The sequence below is a fragment of the Eublepharis macularius genome, chromosome 5, assembly GCF_028583425.1.
Source record: "Eublepharis macularius isolate TG4126 chromosome 5, MPM_Emac_v1.0, whole genome shotgun sequence".
In the NCBI taxonomy this organism is placed as follows: domain Eukaryota; kingdom Metazoa; phylum Chordata; class Lepidosauria; order Squamata; family Eublepharidae; genus Eublepharis; species Eublepharis macularius.
This window is the reverse complement of record NC_072794.1, coordinates 133,607,965-133,624,403: the sequence shown is the minus strand read 5'-3', so window position 1 is coordinate 133,624,403 and position 16,439 is coordinate 133,607,965. Positions and strand designations below refer to the sequence as shown.

Below are 16,439 nucleotides of genomic sequence, written 5' to 3'. Positions count from 1 at the left end.
TTGAAAAGTACTGAAACTGTCTATTAATTATTATAGTTCTGAAGGCTTGTCAGTCAGTTATGAAAAATCTTCATCTTCATCTTTATGAAAATCTTCAGTGTTCTCAAAAAGCAGAAGAATGAAGTGTAAGATTTGGTCCATAAATGGAAAGGAAACTGAGCAAGTGGCCCACTTTAAATATTTAGGTGTCACATTTAGTTTCAATTTAGCATGGAAGAACCCTATTTCTTTAGCTCAAAGAATTGCCAAAGTATATATAAACGCCCTTGTGAGTTTTTTCTGTTTTAAAGGTGGGCAATATATATCTGCAGGCATTAAGGCCTTTAATGCAACGGTAATTCCACAAATGTTATATGGTGTGGATATTCAGGTGATTTTTCTGAAGCTACTGATTATCCACTCTAACTGTATCTTCGTCAAATTGCTAGAATAACATCTTGTGTCGCAGGAACTGCATTAAGAATGGAGTTTGCACAACATTCACTGGAATCTAGGGCTTGGCTTTGGGCCTTTAAAGACAGAAGTCCCTTTTTTCAGTATCAAACTCTCCTCAAGGTATTCTATATCTTCTGAGGGAAGACATTTTTAAAAATTTTGGGCTGAAGCTGGTGGATAACAAACTTCAGTATGATCCAAAATATGGGCTATTAAGAAGCACTGAGATCAAAAAGAGGGTGATTCAACTTGATAGAATTAGTACTGAGTTTTGAGCTCATCTGGTATGTTATACCTTAGCTCTTGGCATTTCTTCCCATTAGTCTCCTCCTATATTTAAAATAACTTACTATCTCTAACAACAAGACTGAATGCTTTGCTCGCAGCTGAAATGAAGGGACAATTTAATTTTCCAGACACCTTTTCTCGTGTGCTTCTGGTATGACTGAGACAATTGATCATGTTTTGTTATTCTCTGAACATTGGTTTTTATTTTGGGATCTTCCTTATTTTGAGTAATACCAACTTGGTTTTGAACCTCAAGTAGTATTTTTTTTGCTGGCTGATGTCAACCCTACAGTTACGTGACCCTGTAGGCAAATTTTTATCTATTATAGTATCTGTGAGACATTCCTTTGCTATCTATTAGTGGGTTAATTATGTATTATTGGTAAAACTTTCCTTTATTTGTTATTCTTTGCTTGTTACTGATTCATGATTCATAATTTTATAATATCGTGTCTGGGGTCTGAGCCCCAGCCCCCAGACTTGACAAGAGGGAACAGCAGGTCAACCGGGCCGACGGGCAAACAGAGGGGGCAGCCAGCAGCCAGCAGGTCAACTGGTCAGCCAGCAGACAGCAGGTTAACTGGTCAGCCAGCTGACAGCAGGTCAACTGGTCAGCCAGCAGACAGTAGGTCAACCGGTCTGACTGGCAGGCAGAGGGGGCAGCCAGGGGACAGCAGGTCAACCCCTCCCACGGGCAAATGGAGCCAGAACCTGCCTGTGCCAGGGGCAAGGGGCAAAGGCCCAGGGCCTCAGGAGGCAGGGGGAGACAGAGAGAGGCCAGGGAGTCCCACTCCCCTGGGGAAGGAAAGGGGACTAAGCAAGGCAGAAGGGGGCAAGGGCAGAGGGATTGGGGGCCCAGCAGTCACCCACCCAAAGACCTTACCTGAGGAGGAGAAGCAGCAGCAGCCCCAACAACCCAAAGCCACGCCCCAGCTAGAAAATAGTAGCCTGGCTCAGGAGTTGCCAAAAGCCAAGCCACTCCAGGTGGGGCTATTGGAGGCACTCTGCAGGAAGCCCTGGGCAACCAGCCAAGGAGCCGCAGTTGGACCCACCTTCAGCTATCAGCTCAGCCAGGGAGGCCGGGCTGCTAGCCAGGGGACTGCAGCTGGACAGGCCTTCAGCAATCAGCCAAGGCAGGGAGGCTGGGCAGCCAGGGAACAAGGCACAGCTGGTGCTGGTCAGTGGGGCCAGATCAGCTACCCCAGCTGCAACTGCTTGGTGCAGCCCAAGACCAGGCTGGAAGAGGGGTGGGACAGTAGAAGGAAGCCCTATAAAAGCTGGCTGGGAAGAGCCCTGAGGTGGTGGGTTTGAGTAGGAGTGATGGAGCAGAGTTGGAGTGGAGAGAAGCCAAGGAAAAGGCAAGAAGAAGAGTGGAGGCTTGAAGGAGAGTCTTGGGAGGAAGAGATGGTGGAAGATGCAGGGGGTAAGCAGGCCAGGTTGAGCAGGCCAGCGAGTGGATTGAGAGGGAGTCTGGGTGAGGTATACCACCCCTCCTTCCACAGAGCAGGATCCTGCAAAATCCCTGGCCCCTCTGTGACGTCAGGAGCAGACTGCCCAGTGCCACGCCCAGCGGCAGCTGCGGCAAGTCCTGACATATCGTACTGTTCAGCTCAAGACCTCAGGTTGAAGGAGCTTAATGTTAAAGGAGAGGTGAAATTAAATAGAAAGATTCTACAGTTTATTCTTTGTTTGTTGACCTGCAAGGAAGAGAAAAGTAACAGCTGGTGTACCACAGTACCCCAGATGTGCAGAAGCTGATAATAAAAAGCCTCCCTGTGGCAACAGCTACATGCTAGGAATATGGTGCATAGAAGTTATGTGGCCGGTTTGTATTTTGCCCTCTATACATTTCCATGCGTCTTCCATGTGGAAGATGAACCACAGCCTCAGGAAAAATTTTCCTGGCAGCTGACATAATATGTAAACAGGCTGGAATAGAGGGAGATATTGGGGGGTCTAATATAAAATTATAACATTGACAGCCAATGGAATTTGCATTCTGCAAGCAATGATGCGTGCTCCTGGCCCCTATTCCAATCTTTCTGATCCAAATCTGTGCAGAGTCAATAGAGCTACCAGGCCCAGCACTCTGCCCCATGTGGGATTTTTGTTTGCAATGTGCTGAACTGCTCTCCTCTACTATGAGGGGAAATGCACATCCCCCTGTTTTGATGGACAGATGTCAATACTTATCCATTTCACACTTAACAACTGGGGTTCTTTGGACCACAAACTATCAAATTTCAACTTCTTAGCTGGTGTAAGACTAGCTTAACTATTTGGGGGTATACTTCATGCCCCTCCTTTCCTGGCCTTCAGATGACAAAATGTACAAATATGAGTATCACATTCTCTATTTTTTTTAAACATCAGGGTGTCTTGGATTACATGTGTATAAACTTCAGGGTTCTAGCTCATGGGAACACAGCCTAATATCCATGAGAAAATCAGCCAGTCAGCAATCCCATGTGTTTTAGTGGGAACAGAGTGCATATCAGAATGATTCCTCTCATTCAAAACACTGGAGATTTAACAGTGCATTGAAAGGAATGCATCTTAGGAGGATTAACTCTTCTTAAGATTGCACTGTAAGTGACCCAAATGTCCAATAAGTTATGGGAAAAACAGTAGGAAATACTAGCATACAGTGATAACCACAAGTGTATGCAAATTAACAAAAGGATAAAATTTGCTAAAGGAATCAAAATTAGCTATTGAAGCTATAATGCAAATTGCTTGCCACCTTGAGCCTAAAGACATCAGGCAAGACTTAAATATTTAAAATAAAATAAATGCAGTGTTCCATGACGGTATACCGCTGAATACCAGATACGGTGGTTAACTAAAACTGGCACCTGGCTGGCTACTGTCAGAGAAAGAACATACAAGGGAGACTGATCCAGCAAAGCCATGTTTAGGTTCAACTATGCCTGTGCAGTTCCACTGAAGAACATGATTGCACAGATTGCATTGACATAAAATTTGGACCTCAGAACTTATTAAGAGGCGATATTTGGTTCATTTTATTTTGCAGGCACATTGATGGCAACTTCATGTCTTTCTGATGCATATTAGTTATGAAACAAAAACAGTTGGATGTTTTGTCAGTGTTCAGAAGCTTCATGGCAGTCAGTCATAACATGAAATGCATGCAAATTTAGCAAACATTTTCTTAACTGGCTGTGTTATGCTGTCTTTTGACACTGTTACCCTGTTTTAATCTGATGTGCTTCATTGTTGCTTTTTCTGTTCTTTTTTAAGTTTTACTGGTTGCTTTAATGTTTCATACTGCAAACTGTCTCAAATATATTTATACAGAAAGGTGGAATATAGGTGTTTCATCCATTTCAAGATACTTCCTAAATCTCAAAGAATGGATTTTTATCAATTTTAGAGAAAATGAGACTATATGAAATGGCCTGTAGATGTATACCCCTGACTGAACAAATATTTAGCAAGCACTCTTTTCCTCCCTTGGCCAGTTCTGGTTGCTCTTTTTCCATGCCACAAATTTAAAAGAAATTTACAATGTTCATGTATCTGTTATTTGTGCATGCAGTTTTTCCTGAATAACAGTTGTTCTGATTTCTAATATCAGAGACATATTAAGGGGGGGGGCATCTTGCCTGATATCAAGCACACTTATTTTTATAGCAGATCTACAAGTAGCAGTTAATTCCTTTTTGTCTTCTCTAGAAACCTTTGATCTTTCAGGAAAATCTGGAGTGCCTTAAGAATGCTTCCTCTGTACAACAGAGTGTAATAGAGTGAATAGCCCACACGACAAAACTTACCACTGCTGACTGAATCTGAGCTCCCTGGGCTGTGCTGTCTCACGATTAAGTCACTCCCTCCTTTCCGTGGCTCTGTGGTTTCACTACACCGCCTCTTCCAATAGTTCAACTCTTCCCTGTCAGCCTCTTGGCAACGACGGAGGACAGCCATGGAGCGTCTGGTCTTCTCTACCATTTCCATGATGCAGTTCAATGCCTTTAAGAAATATATTTTTTTAAACTATCATCCTACTCTTACATGGGGCTTCCACAGCCTTCCCCTATGAGGTGAACATCTACCTAACTTCAGTAGTTCTACAGCACTAAACTAACTCATTGCACCAAACTAGAAACACATTTGAAAATGGTGTTAGAAACTGTGTTTCTTCTTGCAATTTTATAAATAAACTCCATGTAAAACTACGCTTTCAACTCAATAAGGTGGTACAACTCATGCTGGAGCCTTCTCTTTAGGTATGTTAACTTACTTTGTATAAGGATTTTTTAAGGGAAACATTAAAACATGCAGCATTGTCCAAGAGAAGCTACAGCATGATCTGGCTGATCACATAGTTTGGCTCTTATAGTGCAATCCTAAACAGAGTTGCTCCAGTCTAAGCCCGCTGATCTCAATGGGTTTAGACTGGAATAACTCTTCTTAGGATTGCACTGTTAGTGAAGGTTTGGGATAACTTAACACATGATTCACAACTGCAGCAAAACAACTATGTCAGCTCCTTTTTCTCTTACACAATTATCTCTATGTAGAAATCTCATGTACAAAGCAGATCCAAGTCTAATTGATTTCAGTGGGACTTTCATACTTGGCTTGCTCTGCACTGAATTTATTATATGGAAGTATTTCTCAGAATACTTGATGGGACATTACAAGGCAATGTGTTCAAGATCAGGATATAACGCCAAAATCTAGAGTGCATTTTGTTCAGTAATCTCTTTGTCCATGCAAGGCACAGAATATAAAAAATCATCTAAATAAAAGAATATTTTCAAAGTTTTCAAAATATAACTTTCATGACAACAGTTCAAATGGCCTCAACTTTTCTTACAGACAGAAACCAGGTACAGAACGTTTTATCTCTTTTCATTTTTTCACACTGGCAACTTTAGTAGTACAAGAATTCTCTATGTTCCTCTTATATCGTTGCATTAATATAGGCAGCAAGGAAGAAGGCAAAGAAAGACACTGCAATCTAATAATGAACATTAACAAACCACTTTAAACCACCACAGCAAATGAAGTGAAGTGCAGATTAAGTCAGTATGGACATTTATAAACAAACATCTGTTATTATTTGCTGGCATTGTTTCACCCTATAAAAGGGACTCCTGTTTCTACATTAAGTTGCTGTTGCTGAACTGGGTATATATAAAGGTTTTACTAGTAAGTTAAAAAGAAACAGTACAACAGGGAGGAACTCTGTGGTTTCATTTGTGCTTTCAGATTTTGCACTTTATAGCCATTCAGTAGCAAGCCATTTTCAGAGTGCTTTGCCCATCACATCCCATAGGCCTTACTTTCCTCTGTGATTCATGCCAAATGCTAGACTGAAATCACGTTCTCTGCTGGGAGGAGAAATGCCATCTTAATAGTGAATCTGGCCAAAGGTATGATCCTTTGCTGAGCCCTAGGACTACTGCCACATTCTTTAAAAAGTCAACCACACTACCGGCTGCTTCAACATGACAAGTTTTCCATATGTAAAAGGTATTTTCTCTCCACGGAAGAAGACTTGCAAATGGCAGTTCATGTAGCCCAGAATTGCCTGCTGTGACCGACTCAGGCTCCCCAAGATTTCAGGAAAAGAGAGGGTTTTTCCTAGCACTAAGATCTGTTTAACTGGAGATGTCAGGCAGGAGGCACTGAAACTGGGACCTTGTGCGGATGCAGAATGTGGTCTACTACTGAGCTATAGCCCCTTCATGCACGGTAACAACAGGATTACACATAGGTCTATTTTGCTGTCACTTTGTCAATGCTGATCTCACAGGACTCACTGTGCAGCCCATGTTAAGAGGGGCGGGAGGCTGTGCATTCAGGCTCCTTACATGATCAAGATGCTTCCATTCATCAGCCCATTCTCTCTCTGTTAAGCGATGGTCCACAAGCTCATCCTGATAGCCTCCATTTAACCCTATTACAGAATGCAAGAAAATTGCTATATCAGGTACTCAAACAGTTTGATGCCACACAAAGAGGGATGTCTAAAGCACTACAATATCAATAAAAAGGCCGTGTAAATTTGCTCTTGCCCCAGTTTATCTGTGTACCTGTTTTCACTATGCAAGCACCGAATTCAGTAGTTTGCATCCGGAAGGTTTTCAGCCTTCATTCTCAAGGGGCAAAATGGCTGTTTTTATGACTAAGGCAAATCACCGGAACGCACCCAGGCAGGGCGTGACAGGAGCAAAGGGGGAGACCAGACAGCGGCCTCTTTACCTATACTATGCCTGTCTCGCAATTCCCTGTGCTCCAACATCTTGCTCGGCTCTCTGTACAAGTGGGACGTTGCAATGTCTTCCAAGGTGTAATGCTGGAGCGGAGGTGGAGTAGGGTGAAACTGCCCAGCTGGATTGATGACGGGCAACATGAGCGCTGGACTGTGCCGAGGAGCTGGGCTGATGGTGCACACCCTCTTGGCAGGAGGCTCTGAGGGGAGTGGATCTCTCTCAAAGTTGTTTTCTTCTCTCCTGTTGGCAAGACAAGAAAGAAAGGCCTCCATTAGCATTAAGAAAGCAAATACAGAAAGATGACTAAATGAGGCACAAACGACACCTTACATTTAACACATGATCCCAGTGGGGACTTGCAGCCATATACCATGTGGTCCCGATCTGAATCAGGCTCCCTCCACACTTTAGAATTGAGTTCCCACAGGGAACTCGCAGCTGCTCTGCGGTAGCAGTTTGGGCCTTAATGTGCACAGTCTGAGAGAAGCAAAGGGTTTTACAATGGGCAAGCAGAAGAACAGCAATCCTCTGGAAAAAGAATGAGCAATGGAAAGAAAGTCACGGACAGGAGACAAACAGAAAACAAATCCATGCATACTGTTGTCTTTTTTCTGTTCCCAAAGTATAAGGCATCCAGGCCACGAGCATTTCCTGTCCTAAACATCTTCTCAATGCCTTTAATCACTCAGGGTAAGCTTGGAATTTTAGACAGAGCAGAAATTTCAAACCACTGTTACTCAGACTCTGCTTACACACGTTCAAAATAGTTTAATGAAGCCTCTGTGTGATGCAGAACGATATAATTTTTGTGTGTTTGGAGTAGGGTTGCCAGCCTCCAGGTGGTGTGGAAGAAGGGCAAGCCCACGGGGAATACAATAGAACAATGCTTCACAAATTATTCAATTTTTAAAGTGCCAGTGCTGTATGATTTAAACATTCATACATATTTGTGCTGTTCTTACAGGAAAGAGAGTAAATCCCATATACAAAAAGTGCATTCAAGGCTTAGAAACCACAGATTTCGTGTCCTCTTCTACGGGAGCACTGCCTCTGGTTCCATGTGGTTGTAGATTCTCATATTATAACAACCGGATAGGGCGGCCGTCTATTTCTAAGCCGGCCCCAGATTGGGCCTGAGGAGGATTTTTACATCTCTCCCACCTCTGTGTTTGCTCTGTGTAAGGAAAGGACACCAGAAAGAAGGAAAGAGTCTAATGCAAGGATTTATATTCATACAAACTCTATTACACCCAGACATGTTGCAATAACCTTGAACGCACTTTCTGTATATTAACCTTGAATGCACTTTTTGTATATGGGATTTACTCTTGTTCCTGTAAGAACAGCACAAATATGTATGAATGTTTAAATCATACAGCACTGGCACTTTAAAAATTGAATAATTTGTGAAGCAGTGTTCTATTGTATTCCCCGTGGGCTTGCCCTTCTTCCACACCAGTTTGTTACGGGGTTTGCCAAGCCTCCAGGTGGTGGCTGGAGATCTCCTGGAATTACAACTGATCTCCAGGCCACAGAGATCAGTTCACTGGGAGAAAATGGTTGCTTTGGAGGGTAGATTGTAAGAAATTAGACCTTGTTGAGGTTCTTCCTCTCCCCAAACCCCACTTTCTCCAGGCTCCACCCCCAAAATCTCCAGGAATTTCCCAACACAGAGCTGGCAACCCTAGTTTGGAGATATTTTACAGGTCAGAGAAGGGCTGCTTACAAATTACCATCCCAAATTTCTCTCCAGACATTGGGGTTCTGAATTATCTCCTTGTTTACAGATCAGCACTAATGAACCAGCAATCTGCCATTCTTCCTTTTTTGATTTCTGGCACGTGTTCAGTCTGCAGTTCATTGCAGTTTTCAACATGTCCCCTTTAGAGACTATGCAGTTTATTTATTTGATCATTTCTAGACTGCCTTTCTGCCACTGCAGTTCAAAATAACTTTGCCAGTGTAACAGAATACAAGAAAAAAAACGGGACAGAACAGAGAAAGGAAAACAAGTAAATGGTAGATGGCTGCTTCCACACACGTTGGATAATCCACTTTCAATACTCTTTAGTGAACATTTGAAACTGATTTTCCATGTGTGGAACAAAAAATCCACTTCTAAAGGATTACAAAAGTGCATTGAAAGTGCATTATTCAACGTGTGTGGAAATGGCCGATGTCTGTATTAGCTTTAATGAAGACACTGCTCCAAAAGGAAACTGGATGTAGCTATGCAACTACATCAATGATCCTTTTATTTGGCGATTTTAAATCAACACATACTTGGAGAAAAAGTAAGATGGTATCAAGCCAAAAACTGTGGCTAACTAGGATACTACAGTTTTGAAATTAATTTTAGAAACTCTTTGAAATGAAACTAGAAGACAAGAGAAGCAGAACGCTGGGCAGAATCAACCAGTGGAATAATGGAATAGAATGAGGACAATCAGTCATGCCTGTGTCCAAGTATACAAAGCATGTCAAACAAGCAAATATCTTAATCTCCCAGTAAATGCACAGAGGACCCGTGCATCTTAAGGCAGGACATGGTACAATCTCCTTGTACAGGCATGCAGACCAACACAGCTTTCTGTGTGTGGGAAACAGCTCCATTACCTATCCGGACTGTGCCGCTTCCCGTTTCCATTCACTTCCATCAGTAGCTCTGACGAGTCGGCAGGGGATGCAGTGTTTGTGTTCAGCAAAACATGCTCATGCTGGGCCAAATATTGGGAAGGGGTTTGTTTTGCTGCCCGAGCACAATGCAGCAGCTCCCTCTGTAGAAGCGGAAGGTTGGCCTGGAAGACAAAATTAAAGGCGCCATTCGGATGGGGAAATGGCAGAGGCCCTATGGCTACTGTCTAGCTGACGACCTACAGCAGCAGCCCAGCTGTAGTTAAAACAGTGGCCTCTGGTGTCATCAGAGCCCTGCTGCCCTGCAAGAATCAACTAAATGAAAGATCAAAATCACCTGGCTAACAGAAGCCACAGTTGTCTCCAAATGGGCCATAACTACATTAATAAAAGTAAAAGTTCTGCTCATCTCTCTTATCTCTGCAAATGGGAGATGACACAAAGGGGAACAAACTGAATGTCCAATCTTGCCAGTTTTGACTCAGCTTGGCTTCTCCTCCTGCTTCACTTCACAGAAGAAAAGGGGAGGACACATATTTTCTCAGTCCATTGGGTACAGAACTATCTAGCTAAAAAACTTGCCCCTGCCAATGCAAACAGAAGAAGCAGGCTCACACAGGACTGTGGCAAGATTCGAGGTCCCTGCAGAAGGCAGTGTGGAGTGAACCAATGTGTCATTTCACTGACTTCCTAGCATTACTGATCAATAGAAACAGGGAAGCTGCTTCTGCCACACCAGCTGGAATACTGGAGGCTAGGAGCAGATATGTCATCTGTTTGGTGGCCTGAGAATGATTTATTAAAAAGGGGAAATAGCTTTGGGGGAGAGGCTAGAAAGGTTATTGTCCCTTCCCCTTGGCAACTACTTTGTAAGGATAATCCTTGCATGTGTAGTCCACTTTCAGAACCCTCCTATTACAATATTCAACATGTAATCCTTAGCAAAATGGAGCTCAAGCCAAAATCTGCTAATCTGAGAGTTTGGTACTTTCTAATAAAATTAGCTTCTGAATTACTTAAAAGCCCAAATAGTACCAGCGGTTAGAAACACTATACTATCATATTAGGAGATTGGAGGAGCTCTCTTTCCAGATCAAACTGGCTCTTGGGAATTTCTCACTTCCTCTGCAGCATTCAGTTTGTTATTAATTTCACGCCTTGTTCTACAGGTACCTCTTTCATAATCCCCCCCTATTATTGATTATTGCCACACTAGATTTTCCTTTTTCGTTTTTAAGTACTTACAGTTAGAACAAATGAAGACCTAATTTATGGCGCACTCACAGTATAAATTTGAGAACTTCATAGACTTTTCGACTGTAACACTTCATGTTGTAGATTTTGACACAATGTAAGGAGACACTGCTATTGTGGAATGCATATTTTATATTTTTAATATATTTGTATGCCATGCACTCCATTTACAATGATCAAGGTGATTTACAACTGTCATTAAAAGGAGAATAATAATAATAAAAGCAATAAAGGAAAAACCAATGATAAATAATTACTACAAGCAGCAAAAAGACATTTTAAAAATATTCTAATAGGATCAAACAAGTGGCAATAAGCAAAACAAATAAATGTAAAGATTAGACACAAAATTCTTTTGAAGATAAAACAGATTAAAAAGACTTAAAATGTAAAAAGTTGTACAGGCCACAATCTAGCGACACCAAACCAGCAAAATCCGCAAACTCTGCAGCTAAACAATGATGCTTTCATCTGGTGCCCCAAGTTCAGCACAAGGCAAACTGCAAACTAGAGTTCATTCTAAAGGGAGGAACTGACACAGAAAAGGCCCTGCCTCTAGTGGTCACCTCCCTTGCCTGTGAAGGCAGGGAATACACAAAGCAGGGGCTCTGTAGGAAATCTTATATGACAGACTGGCTAGTATGGCAGCAGGAGTTTCTTCAGTATAATGGATGGAGCACTGTCCTTGTACTGTATAACTGTATGGACACCGTTCTCTCTGATTTTCCATTTCATGATCTTCCCAGTTAAAGTGGGCAGAATAAAGCAGAGTGAGTTAGCTAGATAGCCACATGCATAAAAAGCCCATGCTTTGGCCTTGCATATCAGCCATAAAAAGGAGTAAGAAATGTGAAAAGCAGAATATCAGCTGGTGCTGCTTTTCTTGGCTAAATCTCTGCAGCTGCAAAACATCTTCAAAGATGTTCAAAATCACTTTACAATATGGCAGAGTAAACATGGCCTGAAGGACATATATTGGGTAAGTGAATATAGATTACAAGCAGGGAATCCACAAGGACTTGTGGAGGACACCCCACTTTCCACTTTACTCCCTCCCTCCACTATTTCCTATCTCCCTCTTCTTGGCAGCCCCATAGCCTCAATTCTTCCTGCATCCTTCTGGCCTTCCCACCCAGCAACCTACCTTTTATCTGCCCCTCCCCACTTCAGATATATTTATTGTTTATTTACCACATATACCCCAGTTTTCTCCATAATGGCTGCTGCTGAACAGTAGCAAACAGTTATTCCTGGTTGAGTCATGCAAGTTGTGTGGTAGCAAATTGCTCAGTAGTTGCTGCTGACCCTAGCCCTGATAAAAGCCTATTGGCTTTTTAATTGACTTCCCCTGTCATTTATCAACAGCAGCCAAGGACTGAAGGCTGGCAATACTCTTGTGGTTGCCTTGCGATGGCCACTGAGGCCAATTGTCTCTTAAAGCCAAAGATGCTCCTTTTATAAGGTATCCTCCAGTGCATTTTTTAAAGATTTCAGATCTTTCTGCAAACTTGGGGCTTTTCTCAGATTTGTAGAAAGATGGCCCCAATCTTTGGATTAAAGCTAATGGGACCACAATGAGAATTAGATATATCGATAAAATAAATATCCAGTTCTTTGAGTTTTATAGAAACATGAGGTATTCTCTTTCCCTTATCGGATTCTGTACAAATGAAAAGAAGCGTATGGCTGCACTATGAGGTGTCTCTTTCCCACCAAAAAAGGAGGGAGATCCACAAGCATAGTAGACAGCATGCAGTTCACTGCATTGCTTTCAGGCTCTGGATTCAAGAACTGCCTCCAAGGTGACCTGAATATGATATAGAACAATACTTTTATTGTTTGTAAGATGCTGTAATACTTCTCTAGTATGGTTTTCTTATTACTGGCTCACAGGTATGACAACACTGTCCACTGACATAGAACATTAACCGATCACCTTCAAGAATGGAATCACAAATGGGCGGAGAGGAAAATTAGTGGCCTCCTGAAGCTTGCAGTGAAACTCTTCTATTGTCACTGTGGAATTCTGCAAAAAGAAAAGAGAATTAATCTGTATTTTCTTTCCAGTTCAATAAAAATTCTACTTGCCTTTTCTTCCTCAGTTCAAGGTGTTTTGGAAGCTGGGTTTCTATTTACCATAAAGTGTGGATTGTTTTTCCACTAGTATATTTTTTCCGCAAAGAATTTTTATGCCAACCTTTCTTCAAGGAGTGTAGAATGGATGGTCTTCTTTCCCATTTTATTGTCACCCTTGTGTGGTAAGTTAGGCCGAGTGAGAGAGCAACTAATCCAAGGTCCCCAGTGAGCTTCCATGGCAAAGTGGTGATTCCAACCTGGGTTGCCCCAGTCATAGTCCAGTACTAACCATCATACCACATCACATATGTGAAAGATGACCTCAAATGCAATTCTGTGTAAGTTATACATCAGCAGATTAACACCATCCTGCTGACCAAGAACTGGCATCAGGACAAAGAAATCTCTAAATACAGGGGGAAATTGGGAAACAAATGCTTACCACTAACGCTAAAACAAGGGTCCTGACCTTCTCCCCAATCTCTGGTGAAATGTCATTGCCAAACTGCTGGAGGGTGGTAAGAAACCGCTTCAATTTGCTGAGCTGACGAGCCCCGCAGGTAGCTGGGAGCTGCTGATTGGTCAATGTAGATGAAGAAGAAGAGGAAGGCCCATTGCTGAACCTCTGAGGTGGTGACGGTGCTCCATTCAAGGTAGGAGGAGAATGATTCATCCCATTTGGCACTACAAAATAAAAGAAAATGGAAATCAATGAAGAAACAGGCGTATATTTAGACTACAATGTGCTTTCAAACAAGGACACTAATATTCAGAACAGATTTGGTGGATGTTCAGGTCTGTTTTGCTGGGAAATTTTTTTTTAAAGGCTTAGTAATATACCAGAGACTCACGATTTAAATTTAAAAGTTTTCTACACATTCTCTGTAAGATACTTGTGCCACTAGTAGAAATTCTATAGTAAACTTTTTAAAAGGAGGCAAGGGGGGAAAGAGAGAAAAAACAAAATAGTATTATAGAATCTAGGGAAAAAATAAACATCAGGGTATTGGCTTTTTTTTACACTGACAAGCACCTTAAGAGTTATAACATGTTGAAAAATTCAGCCATTCTTTTTAAAAAAAAAGAAAAGAAAAGAAAAGAAAAAATTCAGGCTGTCTTCTATATGCTTACAGTGGTAACAAATTTGGCCAAATGAATTTCACTGCATTCTGGTGCTGGGTTTCATTCTTCTTGAAGTTATTACTGCCTATTAGCATTTCTCTGGACTTCTTCCCTGCCTTCTCCCCCAAAATGCAGTTGGCCAGATCAGTTCCAGAAAACAAGACACAGTTAATCTTTTAAACAGCAGAGCCAATTTGGTGTCGTGGTTAAGAGCGTGGGACTCTAATCTGGAGAACTGGGTTTGATTCCCCACTTCTCCACTTGAAGCCAGCTGGGTGACCTTGGGTAAGTCACAGCTTCTAAGAGCTCTCTCAGTTCCACCCACCTCACAGGGTGATTGTTGTTGTGGGGATAATAATGACATACTTTGTAAACTGCTTTGAGTGGGTGTTAAGTCATCCTGAAGGGCAATATTTAAATCGAATGTTGTTGTTGATGTTGTTATTAACTACTAAAGATGAAGAGATTACACAACTTTTTTTACCATCTCAAAGATACCTAAATTCTCAAAAAGTAATTTCCAGACATGACTACAATTAGACCTCACAAAAAACCCCCGTATTTTATGGAAACACACACTTGTTGGTCTACCTCATGAAAGTAACAAATCCCAGTTTGTGCACAAATGCTGAACTATCCACTTCTTTCCTCTCTCCCATATATGAACAGGGAGGATGTTTTTCCATATGCTACTTTTTTCTGAGAGTAGACAACTATGAGAATGTGTACAATCCAGCAAAGTGGGGTTGGTGCAGTCAATTGCCACAAAACACCACAATTAATAAAATCTATAGTTAAACCAGCTACAAACCCGACAATCAAATCCAGCGTTCATTTGAATATCTGCACTTAGATACCTCAACATAACTAAGACGTTACAAACTGTTTACAAACTAAGGATTATTGCAAAATCTGAACGAAACCTTAGTTGTCAGAGCAAGAAAAGGGTAGCTGCCATTTGCGTACTGGAGAAGATTTTTCCTGAGTATCCGCCCTGAGCCTGCGAAAGCGGGGAGGGCGGAATATAAATATAATAAATTAAATTAAATTTAAATTAAATTTAAATTAAATAGCGGTATGGAAGTTGCTAGTTTGTGACTAGATCTTTACTGAAAATGCCTGAACTTTGCTTCAAACCGTAACTGTTCCAAGGATTTGTGGCCTAGCACAGAAATGTTCTCATCAGAGCTATTTGAGAACATCTGCAGAACAGTTCCTAGACTCCCTAACTATCCAAGCTTGAGGGACTGTTCTCATGAGAGCTCTGTACTTTACTCCCTAGATTTCACACAGATGTAATGTCAATTAACAGTTTAACTCTGATTGGTTCCTGTGTTGCCAGATAGGCCAGCAAGGCCATAATATATGACTGAGAGAGGCCTAGAAGGATGGATTTCAGTTCACTCAAGGCAGTAGTGTTATTCTATCCTACCACCCTTACCATGTCATTATGCTGGATCGACTGAGTGCAAGAGATAAGGCTCACCATGTGATGGATGGGTGAGATATGCAACTATGGAAACCACTTAGATAGCTAGCTTTTAAGTTTAGACAGACAGGTTTTAGTATTTAGCAACAATTAAGAATTTTTTGTTTTATTGCTTGTTGCCTGAAAAGGGTGCTTTATGTTCTGCTGATACTCTCCTTAATCAATAAACATATTTGTCTTTTATTAAACTGAAGTCTGGAATTCATGTAGGGTTGCCAGGTTCCTCTAGCCTCCTGCTGGGATGGTTGGAACCTGGCACTTACCTTTATCTGTGCCAGTTTCAATTTTTGCGCGGGCTCTTCAGTGGTGGCGTGATGATGTCACTTCTATAAGTGATGTTGTTGCACCGGCTGTGGGAGCGCTCCCACGCTCTGCACAGCTCCGATTCGGCCAGTTTGGGGCCCAAATTGGCTCCAAACGGAGTGCGAGGACGCTCCTGTGGCCAGAGCGACGTCACTTACGGAAGTGACATTGTCGCGCCAGCACTCCTGAGGTGCCTGCCAGTGGCGGGCAAGCTCCAGACGAGGGTGCAAATCCCCAGAAGTTTGCCGGCCACCAGCAGACACACTTGGGAACCCTAAATTCATGACCTGTGTGTGGGTACACCCTAGAAATGAACCAAAGATTGGGAAGCATGACATTTGAGAAAGCTGTTATCAAACCATTTCCAAACTAAGGATTATTGCAACAGTCTCAGCAACATTCAGTCTCAGCAACATTTTTGTCAGCTAACATTCTCTGGGGCAACAGTCATGGCTGTATGGAATGCAGTTGTACACGTCACAGGGCCCTATGAATTGTCAGAGACAGGTAACGTCACTCTTCCCTCCCTCTAAATGGACAAACCATGGCTGTATCCTGACATAATCCCAGCATTCCTTGCACTAGGCAGGCTGATA

General features: G+C 42.1%; 1 protein-coding gene across 5 annotated transcripts in view; it reads right to left on the bottom strand.

The window, feature by feature from the left end:
- The window catches only part of CBFA2T2 (CBFA2/RUNX1 partner transcriptional co-repressor 2), a 97,312-nt gene that overhangs the window by 7,773 nt on the left and 73,100 nt on the right, over positions 1 to 16,439 (bottom strand). For 3 of the 5 annotated variants that reach the window (XM_054981531.1, XM_054981533.1, XM_054981536.1), the window contains exons 3-8: positions 13,372 to 13,613; positions 12,790 to 12,879; positions 9,582 to 9,763; positions 6,955 to 7,205; positions 6,513 to 6,649; positions 4,518 to 4,713 (exon numbers count right to left, since the gene is read on the bottom strand). In XM_054981531.1, the coding sequence (XP_054837506.1) occupies positions 4,518 to 4,713; positions 6,513 to 6,649; positions 6,955 to 7,205; positions 9,582 to 9,763; positions 12,790 to 12,879; positions 13,372 to 13,613 (1,098 nt within the window). The remainder of the gene's footprint in view (positions 1 to 4,517; positions 4,714 to 6,512; positions 6,650 to 6,954; positions 7,206 to 9,581; positions 9,764 to 12,789; positions 12,880 to 13,371; positions 13,614 to 16,439) is intronic. The other 2 variants (XM_054981534.1, XM_054981535.1) reach the window with 1 other exon arrangement.